General features: G+C 32.4%; 1 protein-coding gene across 3 annotated transcripts in view; it reads right to left on the bottom strand.

Moving 5' to 3' along the window:
* NEK7 (NIMA related kinase 7) overlaps window positions 1–18,889 on the bottom strand; it is a 144,188-nt gene that overhangs the window by 28,180 nt on the left and 97,119 nt on the right. For all 3 annotated transcript variants that reach the window (XM_050765348.1, XM_050765340.1, XM_050765357.1), the window contains 2 exons: window positions 10,761–10,869; window positions 9,772–9,879 (listed from right to left, as the gene is read on the bottom strand). In XM_050765348.1, coding sequence (XP_050621305.1) covers window positions 9,772–9,879; window positions 10,761–10,869 — 217 coding nt within the window. The remainder of the gene's footprint in view (window positions 1–9,771; window positions 9,880–10,760; window positions 10,870–18,889) is intronic.

An 18,889-nucleotide genomic window follows, 5' to 3' on the forward strand; every position in this document is an offset into this window, starting at 1 on the left:
AAATTAAGAAGCAGAGAAATCTAAAAGTCACAGCATGTACATATGAAAAACCAGGAATAAGGGTCCAAGTTCAATGGGCCACATGTGAAAATTATGCTACTCTGCAGCTACGCTGATTTAAATAAATACTTGTTATGGCGGCTGGGAGGTTAAACGTGCAGTTTAAAATTAGATAATAGCTTCTTACCAGAGCAATTACTTAAGTCAATAAGGGACTGAAAGTTAAAAATAAATCAGTGAAAGCAGCCTATAGTACTGACTGAACATATGCTGCCTTTACAGCTCTAAACCACCCTGAATAACGAAGGGGTATAAGCCAAAGATCTATCGAGAGGTGCTAGGAAAGGTGTGGGAAAAACAAGTATGTGACCACAGGTGGCACCTGGCACCAAAAATGAAACTGTTTTAATGCCTGGTTCAAGAACACTAATTTTCTAAGTTGAAATCAGAGCATATATCACACTTGGAAATAGTGTGGGGAACACGAATTGTACACTCAAGAGACTCCAGTGTGAAAATTCTGATATCTAGCTTGAATGATGGCCATGCATTTAATCTGCTGGCAATTTTACAAAATCAAAGAATCATTTGTCTCACTGCAAAAGGTAAACAGCAGTTCAAGAAATCCTATAACAAAAACAAAAACAAGAACATAATTTCCTCCCAAGGGGTTTCAAATATTTGTTTAGCACAAGGATCAATATCAGAGAGTTTTAGTTAGCTTTGTTTTTTTAAGCAAAAATCTATCTCATTTTTAGGAGGTACAACAAGCACATACAAGTAAATTCACACAAACATGCAAAGAGAAAACTTTCTTTTTCTGGGAGACAATGTAAAAGCAATTAAAACGTCATATCAATAGGTTATTAATTTAAGTGTTTTTATTTGTTTTTCTCCTTTCACTAGAACAGGCAGTCAGAGGTGAAACCCTTCACTGTATGTATTAATAAATACAATTTTGGTGTAAATAGATTTTCCTGAATAGTAGATAACTATCACCAATTACTTATATACATTGGAGTATATAACGTGTTTAGATTTTTTAACAGATTATCCTAATTAAGTTTTGTTAAAATTACTTTTTATCCCCGTCTATATTCAAAAGTCCATGGTAGAGTAAGCCCCTGAGAAGCATGATTGTTAGTAGTGTGAGAGGCTCCTTGAGGAATACAAAAAATTTGCAAATAATTTTTTAAACAATTGCCAGTAAGCTAACAATGAAAGAAAATTTGTTTATAAATTTATATTAAGCCAAGTATGGCATTTTCTCCCTTGAAAAGTAAATGTAAATTACAATGCAATAAAGTACCTATAAAGTCCTATAATAAAAATGAGAAAATTTAAAGTCAAAGTATCTCTTCAAAAAACAAAATATTTATTTTCATTAAATGTAAACTTCCTCTAATTTTGGAACCTCTTCCGCAGAACCTCTCTAGCTTTTTGTTTGTTTTTGTTTTGATACAGAGTCTTGCTCTATCTGGACTGAAGGCTGGACTGCAGTGGTGCGATCCACGCCAGGCTAATTTTTTGTATTTTTAGTAGAGATGGGTTTTCACCGTGTTAGCCAGGATGGTCTCGATCTCCTGATCTCATGATCTGCCTGCCTTGGCCTCCCAAAGTGCTGGGATTACAGGTGTGAGCCACTGCGCCTAGCCTAGAACCTCTCTAGCTTTTAAACAATTTCACCTAATTAGGCTTTTAGAGGAGGATATGAATGTCTCCCCAGCTGTCGCGTCTATTAAAATGTCTATTAGTCTATTAAAATTGCGTTACAGGCAGAAATTCTGTCTCCATGATCTTTGCCTCTTGGTGCTATACCTGTTTATGTTATGGTAGTGGCAAGAGACTTTGCCACCATAAAGGTTGAGGACTTTATAATAGGAAGATTACGCTAGATTATCAGTAAGAGATGCAACAGAAGGGGCAGGGGACATTCAAAGTGTGACAGGAACTCTCCACCACTAACTTTTAAAAGGGAGGAAGGAAGCCAGGAGCCAAGGAATGAGGGCAGCCTCTAGAAGCTGGGAATGGCCCTCAGCTCACAGCCAGTGAGGAAACAAGAACTTCAGTTCTACAACACCAAAAAACTAAACTCTGCCGTAATCTGAATAGACAAGAAATGGACTGAGCCTCCAGAAGTCCTGCAATCCTACAGATACCTTGATGTTAGCCTGGTCAGAGTCATATTGGACTTCTAAGCTATGGAACTGAAAAATAATACATTTCTGTTGTTTTAAGCCCCTACGTTTTTGGTAATGTGTTAGAGCAGCAATTGAAAATAAATACAAATGTGCTAATGATTCATGCATTGCATGGGAGAGTGAAACACTCAGTTCTATGTGGTATGGACCTACCTCACACCAAGGATTACATAAGGACCAAGGGTGTTAAGAGAAAAATGTATATGGTTCAAAAAAATGTTTGACTTCTAAAAGCTCACTGGATCATTTTGGGATGGTGTTTTTTTTGTTTTGTTTTGTTTTGTTTTTTGGTTCTCTTTTTTTGTCAGGGGCGGCAGGGCAGGAGAAGCCAATACATTCGCCAAAAGAATAATAATATGGTTAATAACGCAATGTATAAAGGTTAAAATTATGGTCCTTTGTAATTTAAATGAACTCTGGCTTGGTCACTAACTGATAGAAATCTAAACTTGATAATCATACCTATCTCAAAGAAATGCAGAATAGAAATCAGTGAATGTGCTACACGGCACTTAGTCCATATGAGTATTTGAAGCCTTATAAGTAACTATTTTTTATTATAAATGTTTTACATTGACCAAAATAAGCTGTTATCAAAAGCAAGTCCAGCAGGGATAACTGCAGATTTATTGATCCAGAGAAAAGTCACCAGGGATCAATACTCCAGTGAACCTCATGAATCATTCTGGATTTAAAGATAATCTCTCTGCTCAGAATTTTCCAATTTAGAAAGATGTAAATTCCCTAATGGCTTACTCTTCATTCACCACTACCACCCATTCCCATTAAGAGAGTTAATTACCCTTTCGTTGCAATAGCTACAAATATGTCACAAAAACAAACAAGTAGAAAAAGGATACAAGCAATATCTTAAAAAAAAAATCTAAATTAGGTATTTTTTCTCTATCTTAAAGCCATGGTCTATACTCACATTTCTGATTCTCCTCTTTCTGGACATTTTAGGAGAATTACATTTCCCTGTCCCTTTGAGATAGTCATTGCCATGAGATCTGTTTTGGCCAACAAAATGTGAATGGAAGTAATCTGTGTTACATTCAAGCAGAAGGGCTTAATTAAGAGCCAGTAAGTGATTCTCCATGCTGTCTTCCCCTCATGGGATCACAAAAACGTATGCTGATATGAAGATAACACAAGACTGAAGCTGCCTGGAATGCCAAGTCACCACATGAAGGGATGGCAGCTACCTTAAAGATCAACATAGGTCTACAACTCACCGTGGTTGACAAAAGATTAGAACATTCTTCAGTGCTAAGCAATTGAGGAATTTTTGTGTTGTTTCTTCTGGCAGCATAATCTAACCTATACTTACTGATATACTTAGTCAAATTCACCCTTTATGTGTGTAGTCTGTCTCTAAGCTTCATTCATTCAATCAGTATTTACTGAATATCTATTACGAGCAATCCCCTCTTCTAGGTATCTAGGGTACATGAGGGAACTAAATACACAAAGATCTCTGTCCTCATAAAGCTTGCATTTTAGCTGGGAGAGACAATACATACAAGGCATAGTAAGAATATTACATAGCATGTCAGAAGATACTAAGTCCTAAGGAAAAAAGAAAAATTAAAACAGGGTAAGGTTTAGGAGTTCTAGGGATGAAGTGGGGGCAGTCAGGTTCAGTATTAAATACAGTGATCTCAGTTTTCTAATCTGTAACACTTACTGTACCCACAACACAGAGGAACAGAGGAGAAAACATGATTTAAAATGCTCACCAATTTTTAAATGTTATACAGTACTCGTATTCATTGCCACTGTTGTTATTGTTACTATTTAGTAGCAATAGAGGATTCTCCTGGGTGACTATTATAGGAAATAAGGGAAGTTTGATATGATTTGACTAGAAATAGTATACATTGGGAATATATAAAAATTGTTCTGGTATTCTGTTTATATGTTTAAATATTCAACGATTAAGATACTCAATCTCTTAGTAAGCTGCCTCTGGGTCAGAATGTTTATATTTGCTGAAAGGACACCTCAGAGTAAGTTAAGAAATAGAAATATACCAAAAGTATATGCTGCCTCTTGTGATATGAGAAAATATACTACTTGATTGCCATATTCTAATTTCACAAGTTTTGGTGAAATTTTAGCTTTCAGTCTAAAACAGCCATTCTTTAGAAATATCAGCTAAAGTTATGGGAGGACAGATGGCCATGAAGACAGATTTTGATATCCTAGAGACCTACTTCTTGTTTACTTCTGAATCTTGAAGCAGTAATTGTAGTCAATTGTAGGAGAGACAGCAAACTATGTCTTCATATGTAGGCTCCTAAGCAATGTAACAAAGCTGAACATAGTACTTCTAGATCTAATAAAACAAATCAGAAAACAGTATAAAGTAAGAAAAAATGCCACAAGGAACTGACATAATGAAAAAACAGACTGCATGCAAGAGTAAACCCAGACTAGGAAGCCACAGACCTACCCACTATCTTCTAGCTGTTTACCTTTCCCTGCTTCGTTTTCTCAACTTTAGAATACAAACAGCTCATGTGCATAGTTCACATGTATGTGTAAGGATTTTAGAGAGTTGAATGATTTGCAAACTGTAAAGAACTGTGATAAATGTTATCATACCCCTCCGGAAGTACAAGGAGCAGTATAAATGAGTAATTTATGATTGACCAATTCAACTGGCCAGATAACAAGTCTGGAGAATGTCCAAAAGTAGGGAGAAAATGGGAATTAGCCTTTAAGTAAATGAAACAGCATGAAGGCGCTGCAGACTTAGACCAATGTTTTCCAAATTGTGGGTCATACAACCCATTAATGAGTTGTGAAATCAATTTAGTGGGCTGAAACCAGTGGGATTTCTAGCGAAATAAAATAGAACAGAAAATATCAGAATGTAATACAGTTGCATCATTGTCAAGAAATTTGAAAGTCACTGACATACACTATTAGAAAGCTTAAGAAAGCTGTGCCCTCATTATAAATTTTAAAGATGCAGATATAGATAATAAGTTTCTTAACATATATTTTTATAAGGTTGACAAATAAAACCAAGGCAAAATTCATTTGTGTGTGTGTGTGTGTGTGTGTGTGTGTGTGTGTATAATATATCCTACAGTTAGTCTCCCTAGTCATACCTCCAACCAAATTAATACAAAAACAACAAATGAAAATCTTCCTTAACATAATTTCGTGTAAAAAAAAAAAGTGAAGATGGGAGGAGGATAAGGAGACCAAAAAAACCAAACAACTGTTTAGATCACAGATCACAGGCAGTGTAAACATTCTGTTTTATGGGCTAATGAGTTCCAATGTGGTGTACTCTGCTCAGTTCTGGGTAGCACATACTAAGGGGTACTCTGAGAGGAAAAGATGCAGACTCGCAGGACACAGAAGACCCTGAAAATAGAACACTATCCTGGGAATGTTCAGCCCAAAGAAGAACGAAGAGGTTTGTGGCTGCTGCCTTCAACCCAGATCACATCGCACTCCTCATTACATTTAACCTTGTGAAAGCTTGCCACTGCACTTAGAATAAAATGTGAATTGCTCCTACATCCAGCCCTGTCTTTTCTTCACTCAGTTCCAGCAGACAGAGCTTATCCTGTATCCACCCTTTATATGAAATGCTCTTCAGTCTACCTGGGACATTATTTCATAGCTGCCCCTTTTACATCCTTTGCATCTCACTTTAAATATCACCTTCTCAGAGGGGACTTGCTCCATCTCACCCTCTCCAAATTAGTTCCCCAACTGGCCATTTTCTGTCATATCACTAATAATTCATCTTAATTTTTTGTTTGCTTTATTATCTATTTCCTCCCACCATAAGATAAGCTCCCTGAGGACAAGGACTTGTCTTGCTCAGGCTACATTGCTTGTCTCTAGAATAGCACCCGCATATAATAGGTTTTTAAATCAATCAGTTCAGGCAGAATAAATAAATTGTACATGGAGAACTCCTCCACTTCCCCCTTTCTTTTTCTGCACCTTCATCACTTCACCACCACCATAAGCAAGTGAACATTTATCCGGCTTATTACAGTGTTAAGAAAACACTTGCATTCATTATATTATTTGGTCAGGAATTGTTTAGGAGTTAAGGGACAACATAGGATGGTTATTACCTGCATTTCCAGTTTTATAAATCCAGACACTGAGTTTTAGAAAAGTTAATAAATGGCTTGATAAAGGTCCCACAGAGCATGCAAATCCCAGTGTTCATTCTTTCAGAAGAAAGCAAGAGGAAAAACATGGCTGGCACATCATGAGCTGGGGAGATACAGTCAGTCAATAATCAGAGTGGAAAGTTAGAGGACACCAAACTGTAAAGGGCGCTGAATGCCAGGTCAAGGACCTTGCATGACATTCTTCAGGCAACAGGGAACCAAGGAGGATTTTGAGGAAAGTAACACAATCAGATAGTGTCTCTGAGGAAGATAACTCTAGTGGAAACATACAGATGGATTATGAAGAAAAATATTAGAAACAAAAGAGGGTAATCTCCTAGTCCAGATGTGAAATAATTATCGAGTAAGGAGGAGGGAATGAGGGAACGGAAAGTAGAGATATTTTGAGACAATGTATGTGGTGGTAGCAGGGAGGAAGAAGAAAAACAGGTGAAGACCTGCTAGGATATTTTTCAGTTTTGAAGATCTGAACATAGTTTGAACATGCAACAATATCAGATTTAGTATTTGTAATTCTCAATCCTTATATTAAAGGAATTACTAGTATGCTGTCATACTTTTAAGAATTGGTTCTGAAAACTAATTGGAAACGTGGCCACCTATACAATTTTATTTGCTACAGAAGACAGAACTACAGGTTTTATTGTATGTTGATTTACCATGGAATCAAAAGATAAAAATAAGAGACACCAAATGAACAGACAATTGAAAATGCAAAGACTTGCCAATCTCTTAAGGATTGTTAAATACAAACATAGTTTTTGGAAGTGCACAATCCTATTAATGAATTAAAATAAGTTAAAACCGTATCTTGATTTTTCAACAAAAATGTATTTTGAAAATATAAATGCGTAAGACGTTTTTAAAATCCTATATATCTTTGCATTTTAAAATTAAATTCCTGAAAATACCTCCTTCCCAAAGTTAAAAGAAATTTGGCTCCAGTACAAACTTTAAGGTAAACTTATGTAGATTTTTCCTTATGAACTACATAGAGATCTCATTTATTTATAGTTTCACTGAAATGTATACCTGCTCTATGGATGAATCATGCCCTATAGATTGTATCCTCAGTAAAATTAAAAAATGAATCAACACACAATAAAATCTATAGTTCTTTTGTGTTTTCTATAAGCAAAATAAATTTGCATAGGTCACCACTTTTTCAATTACTTTGCAGTGCCAACTCTGAGAAGAAAACTTAAATTTGCTCTTAAAAATATATGACAACATAGCAGAGTAATACAATTAAAAATTAGGGTCAATTTGTCATCAAGAATGTCTGTCAGGATTTCTATCCTTGCTATTTTACATATAGTATGTTAGCAGAGAATTTTCTTGATTCTTCTAAGTAGGATTTTTATGGGGTCCAAAGAGCCTTAGTAGACTAGAGTCCAAATTTTAATTATTTGTATATAATGCACTGTGCTTAATGAACTTTCGTTTTAAACAATCAAAATCTTCAGTTCACAGAGAAGACAAGAAGGGATAAAGGAAATTTTCTTATTTTAAGGATATATTTTTTTCTCAAAATAATATGTAAAACAAAAAATACTTGTGAAAAAAATTAATATTCTATGATTCATCCATTAAGAAAACAGTCTTATTTCTATTTTTTCACTGCTGTATTTCAGGTATGTCTTAGAATGCTTAGTAATTATGGGCATGAGCATATATTTTATTTATTTATAATGTGTATATATACACACATTTATATATATAACAATATATTTATATATTATATAAATATACATAATGTTTATATATTACATATATATAATTACATGACCCTAGGTGAGTTGGTTTTGATAAAACTTGGTATTAGAAACTCATAATGAATTATTAAATCTATTAAAATTAATTTTACTCCATAATTTCTACTAGCATATCACCTCAATTTGGAGATGCATATATGTTCTTAAATTCTGTTTAGAACTTTTACAAGAGGCAGTATCAGGCAAATCAAACAAAACGAAACTGAGTTTCATATAACACTGGATCCTTTGGGCTGGATGACTACAGCAGGCTCAGAGATAGTCTGCAAAGCAGCATGTAAACAACACACGTGTGTGCATGAGCAGGGGAATGTGCAGGTGTGTGTATGTAATTGTAGCCTGGCATTTCTATCTAAACTAGTGACAGAATGCTTTTATGACATTCTTCTATTCAGATGAGTAACACAAAGTGAAAACGTTGTCTACTACTGACAAATGGCACTGGCTTGAAACAGTCTAAGGTTTGTTTTCTCTATAGAAATCCTCCACTCTCAACTTTCCCAATAAAACTTTATTAAAGTGCTGGGCAAATTATATGCATTTCTTATGGAATTTCATGTCAAATTTCTTTATTCAGGAAAAATTACAATGCTCTATAAAAATAAATGTGAAGTGAAAGGAGAAAAAACTGTTATTCAGCATCAGTGCGAAATTTCATTTTCTCAAAATACTTGACAAAATTGAAATCCCGTTAAAAACGCAAAGCATTATCTTTCCAACACTCTTGAAATTAGGATACAATATTTTGTAATTCAGCGAATACTGAGTACTTATTTACGTTTCAGGTACTGTTTTAGAAATATAGAAACATTCAATGACAGGTTCAAGGCCACACAGAACCTTAGGTAACAAAGCCGGGAAAACTTAAAAACTCTAGTCAATTAATTCAGATGTTCATTTCACTACTTTGTTATTTAGTATAACTCATTTATTCCTCATCAGGACGTTTAAAAGGTTTTTATTTCATATCTCAAAACAATTTTATAAAAAAAAAATAGCTTTCAATGAAATTATGACACCAAAGACGAGCACCATTAAATCAAAGCCAACTTATTTTTAACATAACTTTTACTTAATTCTGATTGTCACCATTTGATCTAAGTCCTGTATTTACAAGAAGAATATATGATTTGAGGAGTTTTAAGATAAGCCCTATCACTCCTTTTAAGTTACCCAATTTAAAAATTATCTCTTTTAGTAATTTCTATTATTTCTAAACAATAACACTCAAAACTATATATGTTATTTTAATAAATAAAAATTTACAAACTACTATTGTATTTTTAAATGGTCTGGTGAAGTCTTCCAAGAGACAGCTTAATCACCATATTATCTATTATTAAATGTAGAATAAAAGGACTTTTCTATGGCAATAGTTACACCAGATTTATCAGCACTTTTTTTTTTTACTCAATGTCTGCCTGAGGTCAAGTTAACAGAAGTATCCAACTGTCATATTAGAGGAAACCTTATACCTAATAGAGAGTTGCAGGCATCTGTTCAGGACCTGGTGATTTTCAAAATAGTTTTATTAAGAATGTAAGAGCTGGCATGTAATTCACCTCTTATCTTCTAATGACACATACGCAAAGTAACTGAATGAAATTATATTGTGTCTCTTACCTAAAGAATGTGCAGCTGTGGTTTTTGAGCTGAAAAACCGGCCAAGCCCAAGATCTCCAAGTTTTACCACCCCAGTGGCTGTAATGAACACATTAGCTGGTTTTATATCTGTGAATAAAGGAAGGGATCAGGTAAAAGATGATAGACATTTTAGAAATTTTAAAGGAATTAAGAACTACTTTTCATGATAGAATTTAAAATTTATTTTAATCATGAAAGTTTGAATTATGGACCAATTAGTTTATTTTGAATAATTCTGATATATCCTAATACCTAGAAGTTCTCGATTCTCTGATAGACAGCTAATCATCAATGTACTATGATGAATGTGATTATTAATTTCTATTTCAAATGCATTTTGTTTTCCATTCTCAAAAAACCTGTGAAATTTAAAGTACAAAATACACGTGTCCTTTTGATATCAATTTTAAATAAAATATCTTACTAAAGATTAACGTATTGGTAGATTTGCATAAAATATAAAACCACAACACTATTAGGCATATAATTATTTACTTAGATGGCTTTAAAAATCTTAATTGCATAAATGAATTGTAATAAAATTTTTCACACTTCAGTATCAGTGGATCAATTACTCATTGATGTAATCTTAACATACTCTGCTCAACCACTTGACTGATAAGAATGCTGAGCTAATACTGAATATTAAAAATCTAAGTGGTTATGATATACATTGTTTAATTGAAGAAACAAAAAACTCTTCCTTAAATATATTTGATTGCTGTCTTCTCTTTACCAACAGCATCTTACTGGTTTGTAAGATGCTCATAAGAGTCAAGCAGATTAATTTACATTCTTATTTAAAATCAAGTAGTGCTTTATTTAAAGGTTTAACATTCTAGCACAATTATAATTTGAAAATAATTACCTAAAAAAGTATGGTATTATGTAATGACTGGAAGACATTTACTTTAAAGAACTTATATCATTTAAAACAAGATTAAAAGTTCTTAATGATTTTATCTTACCTCTATGCATGACTCTTCGAGAATGCATGTGTTCCAATGCACTGCAAAGCTGAACAAAGTACTTCCAAACAGTTCTTTCAGGAATTAGCCTCTTTTGCTTCTTAAAATGCTTTTTGAAAATTAAAAATAAGAATTATAAAATCTAAAATTTCTCAAGACTGGATTCTGATAGGAAAAAAATCTGTAAGTCAGAAAAACACCTAATTTTATCTACCATTATCAGCTGAAAAGCATATGATCTTTATACTGAAATGATTCCAAGAATTTTATCTGACATAATGGCTTAAGTTTTTTCCTATTATAACTAAGGTTGGCGGAAACTGTGTAACGGTACATTTTTGTGACGTCCCACTATTTAAAAAAATTAACATCTAAAACAATTTCTTGTCTTAAAAGGAAGATGTCAAATTTGATTTTAAGAAGAGCCAGAATAAAAAAGTCTAGATACCTGTAGGTAATTACATTCATTAAAAGACAATTCTTCTCCTGGCAGAAGGTTTCACTACAGAATTCCTTTTAAATACTGAACCACCCTGGTGATTTGAAATATCACAATTTATTAAAAGTTAAATAAATAAAAGGAATTTATGTAGAAAGTTTTCATGAATATTTCTACTGTACAATGCAAGTCAAACTTGTACTCTGCTTTGAATGAATGAAACTAAACTCCACGGAAGAAAAACCTTACAGGAATGCCCAGGCAAAAAGCTGACAGCACCAACAGGCTACTTAGGAGAGAGGTCCTTGCACATAAGAGGGCAAATACTACAATAATTGTAAAACCAGAGGTACTTATTTATGCTCATTTTTTCTACAATAAATCTGCTAGAAGACTACACTAATAATATACTACTTCAAGGACAAAGTTCTTAGCTTTGTAAGACTTACAAAGATTCAATACATAAAAATTATTTTTCAAAAACAAAATGCAAGTGGTTTCCCATTTAACAATACTTATAAATAACCAACATGAATACTGCATTTTAATTGGTTTTCATAAAATTTTCTAATAATTTTAACTGTTTTAAAATATATATATTAAAATTTAAATATGTATTTTAATGCAATTTATCCAAAGATATCCAAAGATATTTTGAGAAGTCCAACTAAATTGATTTTTTGTTATTGAATATGGAGGAACTATACTTGAGAAAATTCTAAAACAGCTACCTTTCAGTTTTTACACCAGTGACCAGCTGAGGGCAGGCTGAATGGAAAAACAGTACAGGAAATTCGCTGATATCCCTACTTCATACTGAGCAAAAAATTATATCTACTGTCTCACATGTACTCAATGTATGAACCAAAGGATAAATCTTTAAGGAAAAGCTAATAATCTTAGGTTAATCTTTCTTATAACACATACTACAGAAATAAATTTATTAGCAATTTCAATAGCTATTACATCAGTAACATTATATCCCAAAGAATAAAAAACAATTAGATGACCAGGTAATTAAAAAGCAAATCAGGGTCTTACTAAAATGTTAGAAACCTCCCATATCATGTTTCAAGACTATGTCTTTTTAATTGCAGACTGTGTCAACATCAGTTTTCATTCAAAGGGGGTAATGCTGCAAAATCAGTTCTTTACACATAATTTTCTTTCAGACTTGGAATGAATCCAAATAAACCCTGTATATATGTGCTCTCCCTGATGCTGGATTAGCATATCAGAGGACTGTTTGATGTCAACAGGAGGATGGGGACCAGGTTTCTTTTCATTCAAAAATAAATATACCATATCATGTACATATCAGACTATGAAAACAAATTTTTATGCTTTAATACAGATTTTGAAATCATCATAATTATAATGTAGTTGGAAGTTTACTTTTTAAATACCATTATAAAAAAGAAATCAAGTCTAAAAGAAAAGGCATAATTTAAAAATTGCCCCCAAATTGCACAATAGGGAAGACATTACCGGACCAAGATGATCTGATTATTTTCATGTTTTTGTATTCTTTGAGACTGTAGCTTACAAGTTAAAACTGATGACAATAAGCTGAATTCAATATACTACTACTCAGAATGACCTGGTAAGAGTTAAGTATCCAAATTAGTTATAGGCCTTTGAAGAATAACATGAATTTGATTTTTTCATAAAATAAAGGCAGTTTCATTATGCCATTAGTATCTCTCATTATTTTTAATAAATGTCTGCTTAAACATATGTGGTTTTTAAACCATTCCTTAAGTATAGGGTTTTTTGGGTTTTGTTTTTTTTGTTTTTCGAGAAAACCAACACCTAAAATGAGAAGAGCCTGTCTGTTCTGATGGTGGCACTGTTGGCTATCTCTTAAAAGAGGATGAACGGCAAAAAGGCAAAGAAAATTTGAATTCTTTTTACTATGGGTAAAATGTATATTAGCACTACAAAATAGGAACTTCTATAAAGCCAAAGAAATAAAAAAAAAGAAAGAACAACCTTCTCTTAAAATTTATTCTAATAAACACATATCTTCTTAAAAGTTAATCATCTAGCCAATGAGCATTATTGTTTGAAAATCCTGTTTTCCCTTGAAAAAAGGCAGCTCTATATAAATGGTTAGCTCTGATTAAAAAAAAAAAAATCTAATGCCAACATGTAAAAAGTAAAAATGTACATATATTTGTTATATAGCAAGTTTTTGATATAGCAATAAATAATGTAACCAATACATCTAAAAGTTGGAACTAATATAAATATTTATAAGAAAATGAAAGAATATGTGACAGGGTGCTTTTACCATATTTATGCTATGAAATAGAATTGCAACTTTTTTTGTAGTTGAAAATAAAGTATCCAAAAATTTATGGGCAGGCAAAAATCAACACCCATATACACCTGATAATTTGGACATAATTTTGTTTAGTCTTTTTTTTTTTAAGTAGGCTAGTCTTTTCTCTATGCACATCTTCAAATACTAGTTACTTTAAAAGCACCTTTTCTACTGTTATCAAAATTATCCAAATAAATACTGGATATTATTCAAATAGAAAAATCAGATGTGACAAAAAGTTAATCAATTTACATACAAAATGTATGTATATACAAACATCAGATTATATTATTTCTGACTTATGTGTAAGATTACCAACATTTCACTTAGGTGAAATTCAGCATTATCTGGTAAAACCCATCTGCATCACCATCTAAGTGATTTATATTAATATAAAAAGAGCTACAGCTGATCCAAGCTGTTTCCTTTCAAAGATTTTGGGAAAATAGTCACATCTTAATAGATACACTCTTTTTAAAATTATTAAACTCCAAACACCCTATTACAAATTAAACAACCAAGATCAAATCCAATTACATAGTGGATACTGAATATCTAAGCACTATTTTTGAACTCCATTGGGTAACTTGGTTCCTGCATTCTAGACATTACAACTCCAAGTAGAATATACACTGTTTACTTCTGAGTTATAGAATTATAATATTCTTCCTCAAGAAATCTCAGGAAAAGCTTCAATGATATTACCCAGCATAACCTCATCAACAGAGAAAGAATAGAAAACGATCTTATTTTACAAAAAAATTATTATTCTCTGTGGCATATCAAAACATTTAAGCATACAGTTTGACATGTTAATCTTTAAAAAAGAAAATTTCAGGCAAAATATCTGGAACTATTAGGGTCAGCTTCATGGGCAGGAAACCTGTATTATGCAGGTCTGGCACTTGGTTTAAAGCCCTGTTACTGCCGTTTTAAAAATTTTTAATATTTAACAAAGGGACTTGCAATTGTGTAGCCAATCCAGAGAATCATACACTAAGCATCCTTTAGAAATGTACTGCTGTGTTTAAAAACTATAAAAAACAAAACAAAACAAAATGCAATCCTGGTGTGCAAGGTGTGTTTGAAGAGGATTAGGAAAAATGTTAATTAAATGATGAGAAATAATGAAGTTATAAGAGAACTGGAATTACAGGCACCAGCTGCTCTCCATTTCTTTCAAGTATCTAGTAAGAGGAAGTAAGTGATTTATGTTAAATATAAGGAAGCATTTCCTGCTTGGAGTGTTGTCAAATGTTTAAATGTGCCACTAACACAATCCATATCCATCTTATAATAATAGACTTGATTATAAGGTTTGACAGTAACTGGTTGTGTGACCTTGAACAAATCATTTAACCTTGATGGGTCTCAGCTTCCTAGTTTGGAGATGATCTATGAAGTCTCCACCACTTCTGAAATATAATTTGTGGGTCTACAGTCTTAGTTTCAAATGAAACAGAAATAATAAATGTCTGTTTGGCACATTTCATACTTAAAAATAATAGTTTCCTGGTATGCCTTATCCTTCATATATCCAATTAGTAACAACAAAAAAACTCAGAGATTCCTACTGGTCCATTTAATACTATAAAAGGTCTTAACATGAGATGACAAGGAGTTCTTTGCTATAAGCTTGTAATTAGGTCAAATATTTACCATCAGAGGGGATGTTCCCAAACACAGCATTGCAATTATAATGCAATTTTTAAGACTATATTTTGTCGTGGTTATTTCAAAGAATCAAATGCACAGATACTGGGTGATGAAAAAGGATGCTTCTGGAAGTGTAATGGGCAGTTCTAAGTGTGATTTTTTAATTAATCTTTCTATGGAAACATTTTTCTTTGGAAGGTACAATGAGTTATCAACAAACTAAACTTTACAAATATTTGCTATATACAATTGTGGGAAATTATATAAAATTAAAATTTTGGCATGTAATACTAATTTACAGTGCATAAGTATTTTCTCTCTTGGCACACTGAATAAAATTCAGATACCTTAAGTTGCATTAGAAGGTGTAAAGTAGAATGGGCCTTACAGTCATGAGATCACTGAGAATACTTATCACTAGCATCTTTTTATCTTCTTATCCAAGGTCTACCAGTCTTTGTCTTTTCCTGTAATGTTTGAAAATCTATTAAGAGTGCTAAGCTGTTTTTAGATTATAATAGAATATAAATATAATCAATTGATTCCCAAAAGTTAAAATTATGCAGGTTATTAATGCAAGCCAAAAATATATTTCATCTTAGGGTAGAAAATGTGAAACAGAAAATATTTTTCGGGAGCAATTACACCTTGAGGGGAAAAAATCCTCTTAAATTATTTAGCAAACAAGAAAAATAAGTACTCATAAAGTCACAAAACTTCCCCAAAACAGTTGCCTCCTGAAAACCGGTACATCAATATCAAGGAACTTATTTAGAATATTAAAAAACTAAAAGATCAACAATAAAAACACACAAATGCAATAGAATTACTACAAAGAATGGTCCCTGCATTGCTGCCATGTGAATAATTCTTAAGAGAAGTTTCCACATTACTAAAACTGATAAGAAAATACTTGGAAATACTTAAAATGTTTTCTCTATTGCATCAGAGTACTAGTGATAAAGTGAGATTAAAAAGAATAGTCGGTCAGTCTTAGAGGAGACAAAGAAGGTCACAAAGAGAAACAGAAATATTTCCCTCTTTAATAAATTCTTTCTTGCTATGTTATACTAGACAACTGTAAGAGTTGAAGAGATATTTTAATTTTCATAATGAACAAAGAAAACACAGCAGAACAGTAAAAGTATCTCAATTGAAATCTAAAGGAGAGAAATTAAGATGCTTAACATAATGGTGTCTGAACCCTTATCTTTACTTCAGTGTCTACAGTTACCAAAATTACTGCTCGCGATGCTATTTCATGGTTTACAAAAGGGAGTTTTATATCACTATCATCTTCAACTGTAAGGAGCAATAAGCTCCTTCAAAATTATCTTCAATTTTTTCCAAGCAAACAAAGATCAAAGTTCATACACCACCTTTTATTTATGCTCACAGAATTAAATAATGGTCATTTCATGGTATAAAGTGTTCAATTTCCTAAAATCTCTAAGTTCTATACTGCTTCAATTTCAAACTACTTAAGTATCAAGGAAAACACAAGTGATATTTTATCAGTAACATTGCTCTTTAAAAAAATTCTATATAACACACCTATATATACATACCATATGTAGACAAAAATTTATACAGATATAGACACATAGATGTACATATATTATATAGGTACCTAAGTAAATATATCTATGTGTGTGTATATATATAAAATGTATATTTTTAATTTATATATATAAAAGAATATTCAATCCTGTGTAGCTTTTTTTCAGATAGCGCTACTAACTTGTAGGACTTCAGAATAATTCTAAAATGAAATATAAGACAGATGACGATCTTATACAAAAGTCTTAGTGAGAAACTGCATTTGGAATCACTGGCAGTTCTCATAATTGTCTGACATGGGCTATACACTTTGTCCAGATGCTGAAATGGAAAGTGTAGGTATCCTGGTAAACAATAAATCAGAGTTATCAAAGAGAGATGGGACTGCTGGGAAACCTTTATTGCTTTAAGGATCCAAAGGCCAAGAGTGTAAAAGACATTTCAAAGTGATTTTATTTCCAATACAACCTCCACATTTGGATAAATACAAATAAAAATGTGTCTGCAAATGTAAAAACAGCCAAACCAAGTAGGTGAACAAGATTTTTGAGTTACAATATTTGAAAATAACAGTTATCTCCAAAACATGGTTGACATTTAGCTAATATATTAATGTCTGCCATAAGCAGAATTCTAAGATGTACATCACTCCCCTAAATTCTCAAGTCCTGTTATATAATCCCATTCTCTTGAATGTGAGTAGGACATGTGAATATTATTAATTACTCTTCCCATTTTATATGATGTTATATAGAAGGGATTTTGCAGATGTAATTAAGGTCCCTAATCAGCTGACTTTGAGTTAATCAAGAAAGACATTAGCCTGAGTAGTCGTGACCTAATTGGGTGAGCCATTCAAAAACGTCAAGAGAGATCTGAACCCAGAGAAATTCTCCTGCTGATCTTAAGGGAACACAATGGCAGGTTGTGGAGACAAATGGGGCAGAAAACGGCCAGCAGCCTCAAGAACCTAAGGATACCCCCAGCTGACAACCAGGAGGGAAACAGGAACTTTAGCCATACAACTTCAAGGAACTGAATTCCCCCAAAAACCAGTGAACATGGAGTAAGACCCTGAACCTCAGTGAGCTCACAGCCCCAGATGGCACCTTGATTTCAATTTTCTAAGACCTTCAGCAGAGAACCCACTAATCCTGATCCACAGGAATCTAGAGTTAATAAATTTGTGTTGCTTAAAGCTGCTAAATTTGTGGTAATTTGCTATGAAGCAATAAAAAATTAATACAAAATACAACTGTAAACACATGAAAAATCAATATGTAAAATTAATTTTATGTATATATAAACAAAAGGAGTTTTAAGGCTCCTAGCAAATTTAGAAGGAATGACCTACAGGTGGTAACAAGGTAGAAAACACAAAGTCAGCAATCTAAGAAGATAGCCTATACCTAAATATCCTAGAAATAAGAAACGATGGTCTTATTTATTTATTTTGCGCAGTGCCAAACTCCTGGCAGAAAACAGACATCCATTTAAATTATTTGTATTGCATATTTAACTAAAAAATATTTATAAGAATAATACTCATTTCCTCCTTAGCCACTGTGATATGGTATGACATTCTCTTGGCAGATAACAAACCTCTGAGTTTCTTCTCAAAATATTTATTAGGTTACATTTTATTTCATTGATATTCTGGCGAAACAATTTTTAAAAATATATAATATTAAGTACACACATTTATAGTTTCTTCTATTTGTCTCAAATTGACTTACCAATAGGTAGTTATAAATACACGTACTTACAAATAGTTCAATGAATGAAGTATATATTGTGAAATGAACCATGAAAATTTAAAATATGTTTCAGTAACATTTCTATTGACAAGTTGAAATTTTAAAATCTTCTTATTTATATATTTTTGAGATTAATTTCCTCTACACTGGGTCTTCATCACCAAATATGTTTCTTGACATTAGAATAGAGAAATAAACAGTATAATAAGACATACTACAAAATGGAGCATGTATGTGTCCAATTTAACTACAATAAAGAAAATATATGGCATATACATCACAATTTAACTGAAATCTGTTTTGTAAGGTCGATTTTCCTTTAAAATTCTGATTGCTGATAATGAAGAAATTATGATGAAAAATTCTAGATTTCCTTTTATCCTAAAACTCA

This window comes from Macaca thibetana, chromosome 1, assembly GCF_024542745.1.
Source record: "Macaca thibetana thibetana isolate TM-01 chromosome 1, ASM2454274v1, whole genome shotgun sequence".
NCBI lineage: Eukaryota > Metazoa > Chordata > Mammalia > Primates > Cercopithecidae > Macaca > Macaca thibetana.